At 45.4% G+C, this 10650-nt stretch overlaps 2 protein-coding genes across 4 annotated transcripts; one reads left to right on the forward strand and one right to left on the reverse strand.

Annotated features, from left to right (window-relative positions):
- Positions 1-766: 766 nt before the first annotated feature.
- Positions 767-4558, forward strand: pfdn1 (prefoldin subunit 1). Of its 2 annotated transcripts, none has more exons than XM_085798853.1 (4): positions 767-842; positions 2085-2251; positions 4162-4246; positions 4404-4558. In XM_085798853.1, the coding sequence occupies exons 1-4, from the start codon at positions 810-812 to the stop codon at positions 4485-4487; spliced, it is 369 nt and encodes a 122-aa protein (XP_085654979.1). In that variant the 5' UTR covers positions 767-809; the 3' UTR covers positions 4488-4558. The 2 variants fall into 2 exon arrangements, with proteins under 2 accessions (XP_085654979.1, XP_085654980.1); XM_085798854.1 differs by having other exon boundaries at positions 4407-4558.
- An 85-nt stretch (positions 4559-4643) lies between these two features.
- Positions 4644-8827, reverse strand: ttc1 (tetratricopeptide repeat domain 1). Of its 2 annotated transcripts, XM_085798851.1 has the most exons (8): positions 8770-8827; positions 7851-8241; positions 7710-7770; positions 7511-7623; positions 7378-7414; positions 5889-6037; positions 5692-5746; positions 4644-4804 (listed from the first exon to the last, which is right to left on the reverse strand). In XM_085798851.1, the coding sequence occupies exons 2-8, from the start codon at positions 8232-8234 to the stop codon at positions 4674-4676; spliced, it is 930 nt and encodes a 309-aa protein (XP_085654977.1). In that variant the 5' UTR covers positions 8235-8241; positions 8770-8827; the 3' UTR covers positions 4644-4673. The 2 variants fall into 2 exon arrangements, with proteins under 2 accessions (XP_085654977.1, XP_085654978.1); XM_085798852.1 differs by lacking the exon at positions 5692-5746.
- Positions 8828-10650: the final 1823 nt, after the last annotated feature.

Below are 10650 nucleotides of genomic sequence, written 5' to 3' on the forward strand. Positions count from 1 at the left end.
AAGGGTTCAGTCCAGCAGGAGGTGCTGAACAACGTCACCTGTTGGAAAATTCACACCAGAGCAAGACCGCTTTCTGAAAGGTCTTGGTCTTAATATAAACAACAACCTCCCCAGATTAGTAGACATAACTGAAACAGCTGTTGGAAAAGCTTGTTTCTCATGGAAGAATAAGAATACGTTTATTCAACTATCAACTATACACCCTCTGCTTTATCTTACTGATCTACTTTTATTGGCAATACTAATTGGGAAAACGTTTGGCTATTACCTCATAGGGTTTTATTAACTAACAAAGTCAAAGAGATATAATTTAAAATGCTTCACAGATTTTACCCAATTTATCCTGATCTAGAGGCTCAAGGATACTGGTGTGAACCATAGACTGTATAAAAAAGAACACACCAGACAAAAGTGACACGTTTTTATCAGCGATCATATTCATCAACCCTAGTTTAATTTATGTTGGAAAAATGTTTTGTTTGGTAACACTGAATTTGATAAGAAAACTAAATTATTCTTATTCATTTATTAATTGTACTCACACATAATCAAAGATTTCAGGCAAAAAGCCAATAATTCATTTGTTCTATATCTGACTATGAAAATAAAAAAGCTTAAAACATATGATCTCTTTAAGCTTTACAAAATAGGAATTAAGTAAATATTTCTTTCTTTGTCTTGTTGTCAACCCCCTGACGTGTTTATGATTATAGTTTAGTATTCATTTGTGTGTTGTCAATGAAGCGTTAAAAAAAAGACATTGCGCATGCGCAGTCTCTGCACGGGGATACGGACCGGCACTGTTGAAGATGGCTGCGCCCATAGACCTGGAGCTGAAGAAGGTACAGTCCAATTAAACATGTCCTGTCTCGTGTCCTCTCATCTCCTGTCCTGTCCCGTCCTCTGCTTCTCTGTGTCTGTGACCCAGGCTGCGACGGCTACATTAACTGGTGCATTAGCATTAGCGTTAGGAGCTGAGTGTTAGCATGAGTCGCCGAGGGTTAGCATCGGAGCTGGGCGTTAACATGAGGCCTGCAGCATGAAGCACGGGCTCAGCTCATTCAGCTATCTAGAGTTCAGTTTGAAAAGACCACTTTTCCATGTGAACACAGCCGTGTTTACTCTTCTCTCATCACCAAAACTCTCATCGTACGGCAGCCGCTCAATGCCAAAAAACCCATGCGGTATAAAATCTGGTAGATAACTAACTGAGGAATATACCAAGGCTTTAACACAAACACTATGTGTTTGAGGAAACTAATGATTGCACAAAAGCTCCACCTACTGACCTGTTTGTTCCCATATAAATTAACTTAGTTAAAGGGATAGTTAAACATTTTGGCAAATTTGCCTTTTGCCATAATCCCAATAGTCATAGCAGTAGGTTCATTACCAAGGTATAATATGTAGGAATTCCCCCCATCTAGCGGTGCTGTTGCATATCTGAACGTATTCTTGATGTTTCATTCACGTGAAATTGGGCAGACGTCAGACAGACAACAGGCGCTGCATGTAACAGGATAAACAAGCGTATATGTAAACAAGTGGTCCACCAGCACAAGGCAAAACAATACAGGCGTGACAATATGTTGTCATGGTGATGTGGTATTGTTTACCTGACCCATGATTTACCGCTGAGTAAAATTACATCCGGTTGGTTTACTGACGGCCATCTGCCTGACTGCACCTGAATGCAACACCAGTGCCTCCGTCCTTCCTCACACTACACAGTGGTGACAGTTTTAACAGGCGCTACCTGGAAAACTTTCTCTCCGAGCCCACAGCTCCGGTGAGTTTTGGAGTTCTTGGATTGTGTATTTGATGAGGGACAGGGAACCTGTATCATTCACCTCCATTGTGTTCGCTGAGCAGCTCATGTCTCTGCCCCGTGGATCTCAAAACAACATGCACCTAAAGGTAATGAACCTACTGCTACGACTATAGGGATTATTATCCAACAATTTAGATCATAGAAGTGGATCAGATTACAGGTTAACAGGTTTACAGGTTTTACTTAGGTAGGTAGGAGCTCCTGTGTGGCTCACATGAGTCAGTGCTCAGCGTGACCCCTCCTGTCTCTCCAGGCCTTCTCGGAGCTGCAGGTGAAGATGATCGACACGCAGCAGAAGGTGAAGCTGGCCGACCTGCAGATCGATCAGCTGACCTGGGTCCAGAAACACGCCAAGCTGACCCGCACCGAGGTGGCCACGCTGCCCGACAACACGCGGCTCTACGAGGGAGTCGGACGCATGTAAGTCTCCAGGACGACCTGCGTCTCTGTCGGCCAGGGCAGGTGGTGTGGACAGATGAGCTGACGTCAGTGACATCACCAAACCTCAGCACAGACGAGTGTTTTTACATCAAGGGAGGTTCTTCAGTTAGTATCCATCACAGAACAGACAGTTCAGCCTCATCTACAGTGTCCCAGCTCAACAACACAAACCGGGTCAGGTGGTTTTGTTGTGATGATGATGTCACAGCTCACCTTGTTGAACATCACTGTACCACAGTTCACCTGCAGGTGGCAGCGTTTCTCTTTGTTCATGGTTCTGTTGTTGTCGATGAGTGACAGGAAAACACAGTCACCTGAGCCAGGTGAGACTCTGTGTGTACTACAGGTTGCCATGACGACCTGTGTGTGGTTACCCGGACAACAGAACAAGCCCTGTTTCAGAAAGTGGGATTAGTGAAAACTCTTGAGTCTTCCGTTTCAAGGAACCGGTGTAGGTACCAAATGTGTCCGGGCTGCCAGATTTGTCCGGGGCCGTGACTGGCGATGACGTGGCACATCGTGATTGGTCGTGGTGGCATAATGCATTACTTGGATGCTACCACGGATGTTAGCGAAGTTAGTCACTTCGCCCCATAGTAAATATTGGACTCATCTGTCACAAGCCACATCTCTTCTGAACAGTTTGACACGTAAATGGCAATTTTCAGACGGACAATTCAGGAGAAAATGAACTTTGTTCACGACCTGTCTCTGGCTCAACAACACACTCTCGCAAGATTTGGCACAGCTCTCCTAGGCAACGTCAAACAAACGTTAGTGAACGCCCACGCTAATTACAGTATTTTAATCATTTTCGTCACTGTTAGTTATGTAAATGTTTAATGTTATCATAAGAAAATATAAATAGCTCACTTTCGTCTACCTACAAATTTAATAAATCCTCACGACCAATCACGATGTGCCACATCATCGACAGTCGCAGCCCGGACACATTTGGTACCCACACCGGTTCAGTGTAATGCTGAGGCAGTCGCTATGGCAACATATGCCAGGTGGATAACCAGTAGGTTTATTACCTCACCACACATCGTGGATGTCATTTGTTATCGGAGCAGATTTGATGTTTTCTTTTTTGGCATTTGATTCTTCACCGACAGCAGCAGTTTTAAAATGATGTAATTTTTTTTCCATTGGAGACAGTGAACGCAACGGCTCGTTGGAGCATAAGAGACGAGACCGTGCACATTTCCGCTGTGTATTAACACAGAGATATCTATTGCACGTCTGCCCGTCCTGGGTGAGGGATCCCTCCTCTGTTGCTCACCTTGAGGTTTCTCCAATTTTTCCCTGTTAAAAGGGTTTTCTATGGAGTTTTTCCTCAGTGGATGTGAGGGTCTAAGGGCAGAGGATGTTGTTGTGATGCCATGTAAAGCCCTTTGAGACAAACTGTTTGTAAAAACGAGCTATACAAATAAAATTGCATAGCCTTGCCTATTAATGAGCTTTGAGTTTTTCAGAGAACACACTCTTCAGCCCACGCAGTTTCAGCTGAATTAGATTGTTTTTAATGTGTTCAACTTTATACTCCACGTAAATTAGTGCTCACGGTGAACGCTCCTCCCTCAGGATCAACATACTCAGAGTTGATCAAACTGATCCTGATCAGCTGTTCTAGTTTTCCAGCTCCAGTTCAGTTAATCTGGAGATCAGGATTAAGATCAGTTTGTTGAGCTATATATAGGTATAGCTACTATAGGGATTATGGCAATGGGCCAATTTGCCAAGATATTGAACTATCCCTTTGAAGCATTAAAGTGTAGCGCCTACGTGACATTTATACTGGGTTTGGTGACGTCCCGTAACACACCCTGTTGACCCTGCTTCAGTGGACAGAAACTGCTGCTGACCTTCACTTGTGTGTGTTTCAGGTTCATTCTTCAGTCAAAAGAGGAGATCAACAACCAGCTGATGGACAAACAGAAAACAGCTGATGAGAAGATCAAGGAGCTGGAGGTAAGACAGATCAGTGACCAGGGGATTCATCCAGACCAGTTTTTGCTTTAATGTTTCAGACAGAAAAACACAGACACTTACAGTGTTATGTGTCACAGTCAGTGTGTGTGTCTGTGCCCTGACTCTGTGTGTGTGGGTTTTTTGTTGTGATTTCCAGCAGAAGAAGGTGTACCTTGAACGCAGCGTCAAGGAAGCTGAAGACAACATCAGGGAGATGCTGCTGTCCAGAAGAGCTCAGTGATCATGGATCAGTGATGTGGTTGTGACTCTGTTGTGTTTATTTGTTGTTCATATTAAACTGTTGTAGCTTCACTCAGTCTCTGCTCCTACTTTAATCAACCAATCCGTGACTGATGACGCAGCACAAACAGGAAACTTATTAGGCTGCTGTGATGTCATCACTGTCCGTGGTGACGTCACTGTGATGTCATCTGTTGTTGGGTTTCTGCACAAAGTTGATGGAGTATGCGCCCGTGTCCGTGTCCTGGTTCACCTGGAAGTTGTTGGTGGAGAGTCCAAACGGCCTCAGCATCATGTTCCCCAGGTCCTTCAGCTTACCTGTGTGACATCATCACCTCTTACATCACTGTTTCTCACACAGCATGTCATAGCAAAGTTTCACTCGCACAACAAATACAGTGGTGGAAAAAGGTTTTGGGACACCCCATGCATTTGTGTACGGAAGAGGGTAAGGGCAGTCAACTCAGTGAGTTCTGACTTTTTCTCAGAATTCTGAGAAAAAACTTGACTGGGCCGTTCATATGAACACGGGTATTTTGTGTTTGTCTGCACGGTTTGGCCTTTCATCCACACGTAACCGCAGTTGTGGGCTCCTGAAACTGGAGTTTTTCAGAAAAGTCCGGTTTCAGCAGTCATGTGTGGACAGGAAAACCGCAATTTCTTGTCGACATTGTTTGACGTCACACTGTGCGACGGTAAACTGTAAGTTGTATCCATGGAGACTTAGGGAGCACTCTAGACGTGACCAGCTGACTGATTTTAAATTCATAAGTGACAGTGAGAAGTAACTCAACTTCGCTGTCAGTCCACACACAGGGTTTTTTCAGCAAGAAATGACACATCCTGATCGGCATGTGCAGGGAATAGGCTCTCTGCACAGCTCCACTACTTTCTGAACTTAATGCTGCTCCTTTATTTCCTGTCTTACATTATTGGACAAACTGATTAATCCAGGTGTGTCTGAGTAGTCAGAATGGTCAGACACATCTGGATTAATCAGTTTGTCCAATAAGGTAAGACAGAAAATAAAGGAGTTTGTTGAAGTAATTAAGTTCAGGAAGTAGTGGAGCTGTGCATAGAGCCCATTGTGTAAACTTTTAAGGGTGTCTGAAACTTTTTTCCACCACTGTAAAATCTGAGAATGTGATTGTGTCCTTCAACAGTGATCTGAGATAAGAAGACAGGACGGTGTGGTCTGTACGTACTCATCATTTCCTCCTTCAGTTTTTCATTCCTCTCCTGTATCTGCTGAGGCAGCCTCTGAAACAGACAGACAGACAGACAGACGGGTCAGTGCTCCGGTGGTCTTCATGTTTCTTGATGGAACGTCACATTAATGAGCTGATCACTGTGATACTAAAGGAGGCTGAGTCCCAGCTGTCCCAGCTGTCAGTGAACTCACCATACAGGCCTGCCTAGCACCGGTCTGGGTGGGGTCTCGTTCCAGAACCTTCTTGTAGTCCTCCAGAGCCTCGTCCAGCTTCTCCGTTTGCTCGTAGAGCTCCGCCCTCCTCAGCAGCGCCCGCACGTAGTCTGGATTCAGCTCTATCGCTACGGAAACCAGAAATAATAAATCAATACCAGCAGCAACCCAGTGTTGAACAGAGGCCTGTACTGCGAAGGAGGTTCAACAGATCCAGGCTTTGTGTTCATGTTCCAGCTCAACTAAACCTGAAGCCCCGGTATCAGGTGTTACTATGGTTACTGGTTATCAACTTGGTTTGTTAAAGGGATAGTTCACCCTAGAATGATATTTCGCTCATTATCTACTCACCCTCATGTTGACTAAGGGCTGGAAGAAGTCTCAGAGTCCTCCGTCCCTTCTCTGAGTTACAGGGGGTCTTAGCGTAGCAGTGCATTTCAATGCAACGGTTGTAAAGGGACACCAGAGCTCTTCGTAAAAAAACACACACAAAAAAACATCCAAATACCTCCATGATGCTCGTATGTAATGTCCGTCTTGTGCTGAAGCCCCAAATTGCGTAATTGTCCCGAAAAAAATTAAATAAGTCCACATTCCAAGCATGTTTGTAGCATTAGCTCTGTGTCTGTTGTCCGGTCTTCCGCTGCCAGCGCGCATGCGCAAGGTTCGCACTGAGACCGACTCGAGTCTCAGTCTGGTTGCGCATGCGCGCTGGCAGCGGAAGACCGGACAACAGACACAGAGCTAATGCTACAAACATGCTTGGAATGTGGACTTATTTAATTTTTTTCGGGACAATTACGCAATTTGGGGCTTCAGCACAAGACGGACATTACATACGAGCATCATGGAGGTATTTGGATGTTTTTTTGTGTGTGTTTTTTTACGAAGAGCTCTGGTGTCCCTTTACAACCGTTGCATTGAAATGCACTGCTACGCTAAGACCCCCTGTAACTCAGAGAAGGGACGGAGGACTCTGAGACTTCTTCCAGCCCTTAGTCAACATGAGGGTGAGTAGATAATGAGCGAAATATCATTCTAGGGTGAACTATCCCTTTAATACATAATGACCTCCATAGACTGTATATAAAAGTAAAATTAATATAGCCTAATAATGAGCTGCTGATGCTCGGCTCAACAGGTGAGCAGCGTATTCCCTCAGCTGAACATCTGTAGGTGGAGACGCTCAGAGAGAAAGTAAACAGCAGCGGATCAAACGCTCCGTTCAGATCCAGCTCCAGCTCCACTGGAATTTCAGAGTAAAGGTGACGCAGCTCTAGATGAGTTAAATAGTGAAACAGCAGCACTTTTATAGACGATTTTAGGATGAAACTCTTAACATAACCTGGTCGGGACAAGGTTAGTCCTTTGAGACAAACTGTTTGTAAAGAATTGCCTCTCGTCTCCTCTCTGACAGGTGTTAACTGGTCTCCCCCCTCATTATGAACAGCACAGCAGTGACACTGACCTCTGGTGCAGTCAGAGATGGCCTGATCCTTCAGTTCCTGTCAGGAGACACAGTTAGCATCCCGTTAGCAGTGTGTTAGCAGGGAACCATTGTCCTGTATCAGCTGCTGTGTGTGTTGTTAGCGTGTGTTCACCAGGTGCAGCCTTGCAGCAGCTCTGTTGGAGAACAGCACGGCTCTCTCTCTGCTGAAACAGACGGGGCATAACACCAGAGCCTCTGTGTAGCTGCGCTCTGCCTCCGGCCAGTCTGCCAGGACACATGTATACATACTGCTTTATACAGATTCTGCTTTTGGCTCAGATTCTGGACTCAGACTGGTGTGTTGTACTCACCTCCAGTTTTAAAGTGGCTGTTTCCTTTTTCCTTCAGAGTTAAGCTCTGCTGCCGTCGACTCTGAAACAGACAGAGACCTCAGTAGTGTGTGTGTGTGTAGCCACCACCTCGGCACATGAACGGAGCTGAGCAGCTCTTACCTCCCTCTCCTCCTCTGTCAGCTCCTTCTCCACCTCCCGTAAGTATTCATCATCAAACTCCAGCGCTGGACTCTCCTCCTTCAACTCTGAATCTGAGTCCTCCTGCAGCCTGTCACCCTGCTCCTCCTCTACATGGACTCCTTCTCCTTCCCCTCCTCCGCTCTCAGTCTCTGTGTCATCTCCTCTGTCATTTAGTCTTTCAGTGTTCATGTGACAACATTTTGACTCTGCATCCTGTTGATTCTCCTCCTCGTCCTCGTCCTCCTCGTCCTCTCTGGGGTCTGGAGGCTCCAGAGTCTCCTGGCAGTCGTAGAAGTCGTCCTCCTTCTCCTCCTGCTCCCTCACTGCTCCGCTGTGTCTCTGCTCGTCTCCTCGGCTGGTCATGTTGAACCTGAGACACACAACCAGTCAATCAAGAGATGTAGGGCAGACTCACACTCACACACACACTCTGGGTTCAGTGCTGTCCACAGACTGAGCTGCTGTCTGTTAACATCCTCACCTGACCAGCCTCTAAACAAATCTCATCACACACTCAGCACATTATTAATCAGCAGCGTCTCTGACCACAACCACAGCCAGGTGCGTCACGCAGCACCGCAGGTCTCCACCGGACCGGGACCAGAACCACGGACCGAGTGAGAGTTACCAAACGATTCAACACCTGTTTCTGTCCACATGTGGCTCGGGTCTTTGGGGAACCAGCACCGAGGTCTTGGTGCTGGTTCTGGTCCTCTCAACACTATGACACAGCTAGCACGCGGCTAACGGCTAACAGCCCATAAACAGCTGCGTGCTGACGGACTGCTGCTGTCAGCGCGAGGACACTGCACTGACGAGTGTAGCGTCACCGGTGTGACAGTTTAACAGAGGGCAAAATGTTTTAAAACATTTAATATTTACACATTTCAATTCTCACCTGCTAACAGCCACTAGCCTGGAGAGGACTCACACCGACGCCACTTCCGGTATGGTGACGGGTGTAGTTCTTCTGTGGTGCTTTACGGCAGCTCGCAGCCACGTCGTTGCCTGACTGACTGACTGCCACCTTCAGGCTCTCTTTCCTCTTCTAGAGATAGTGTTGGGCACGTTACGTTTTAAAAATAGTAATTAAACACGGCACAAAAGGTAAGGAAATTTGTGTTTGGTAGATTATTTCTTTGTTTTTTCCTGGAAATAAATCTTATAGCATTGGAAAGCCTGTTTATTATCCTTTTAAATGGTGCCACCACTGTATGCATTTGTGGGGTGAGCAGCACAGCTGCGTTATGCGCCCATGAAAAATGTGCCAAATCTTCTCTGCCAAGTCAAACAGCTTATTCTGCCATTATTGGGTACGTTTACATGGACAGTTTCAAACGGTTTCAGAAAGGTTTGGAGACCAAACCGATTTGAAAATACTTCATGTAAACACCTCAAACCGTTTCAGTTATCCCAAACGGGTTGAAATTCCAACCAGTTTGAAGGGGGTAGTTTAAACCTTTTCTAAAGCGATCTGTCTGTCATATACACTTGAAACAGGTTGATCCCTGGCTGCATTCGTTCTGCGCATGCTTGACATACGTACGCACACACGCTTGAGCACGTACGAGCCGTACTTGGCTGTCACTCTGCGCTGTCACAACGTCTCTGTTAACATGTCGCCCAAGAAATCCACAGCTCCGAGATGGACATCGGGAGAAACCCTTTTGCTTTTAGAAATTCTGAAAGAACAAAACATAATGCAAAGAATAGATGGGAGGAAGGTGAGGAATGATGACTTGTTTTCAGAAGTTCACATGAAAATGAAGGGATACGAAAGGAGTCTGGAGCAGATAAAAACTCAGTGGAGGAATTTAAAAACGGCCCAATATATAGCAAAGAATCACAACGGCCGCAGCGGGTTTGGCCCATCTAACTTCGAGTACTTCCAAGTAATAGATGAGTTTATGGGAGGACGGCCACTTGCCAATGTCAGTGGCAATGACTCTTGTTTGTTGTTTGGTGGATTGGATGATTTGAAATTAGAAGAAACAAGACATATTGGCAATTTATCAATTTAACAAACAGGAGCCTCAGTAGCATGTGGAAGAACCATACACCGCCACAACAGCCTGGCACCTCCTCCTCATGCTGGTCACCAGCCTGGTCACACACTGCTGTGGGATGGCATCCCATTCTTCAACCAGCATTTGTCACAACAACAGCACGCCCAAGCTGATCCCACAAGTGTTCAATGGGGTTGAGGTCAGGACTGCTGGCAGGCCATTCCATCCTCTCCACTCGGACTTGGCAGAGAAGATTTGGCACATTTTTCTTGGGCGCAACCCAGATACATAGCTCTGCTGCTCACCCCACAAATGCATGTTCCTTACAAGTGTGGCACCATTTATAAGGGTAATAAACAAGCTTTAAAGGGTAATAAACAGTTCCACAGAAAGTAACTGAGTTAGTAACCAAATTATTTAATTATAAGTAAACTTATTACTAGGAAAAGTAACTATTGCGTTACATTTTTATAAAATGCTCAAATATGGCAAATTACTTGGACTCAACCCCTAACCATAACCCTCACCTCCAGTTTATCTGGCACTAACCAACTCACTCAGAATCAGAGGAATACTGAGTGAGTTGGTTAGTTCCAGGTAACAGCTTTATTTCAACTTGATGGACTGAAAAAACAAATGTGTCTGGCCATATAACAGGTGTATTATTTTGTGATGAGACTTATATTATAGGAAAATATCTACAACTGTAGATAAATTCATCAGAAGTCACCACATGATGGTGTATGTGTGTATTACATAGACTGTATGGTGTA

This window comes from Trachurus japonicus, chromosome 14 (assembly GCF_045865225.1).
Source record: "Trachurus japonicus isolate A0001 chromosome 14, Traja_1.0".
Classification (NCBI taxonomy): Eukaryota; Metazoa; Chordata; class Actinopteri; order Carangiformes; family Carangidae; genus Trachurus; species Trachurus japonicus.

Coding starts and splice junctions, on each gene's coding strand:
- ttc1 (XM_085798851.1), bottom strand. CDS start 8,234: ATGACCAGCCGAGGAGACGAGCAGAGACACAGCGGAGCAGTGAGGGAG. Junction 7,771..7,850: donor TGACAGAGGAGGAGAGGGAG/GTAAGAGCTGCT, acceptor TGTCTGTTTCAG/AGTCGACGGCAGCAGAGCTT. Junction 5,747..5,888: donor GTGCTAGGCAGGCCTGTATG/GTGAGTTCACTG, acceptor TGTCTGTTTCAG/AGGCTGCCTCAGCAGATACA.
- pfdn1 (XM_085798853.1), top strand. CDS start 810: ATGGCTGCGCCCATAGACCTGGAGCTGAAGAAG. Junction 2,252..4,161: donor TACGAGGGAGTCGGACGCAT/GTAAGTCTCCAG, acceptor TGTGTGTTTCAG/GTTCATTCTTCAGTCAAAAG. Junction 4,247..4,403: donor AGAAGATCAAGGAGCTGGAG/GTAAGACAGATC, acceptor TGTGATTTCCAG/CAGAAGAAGGTGTACCTTGA.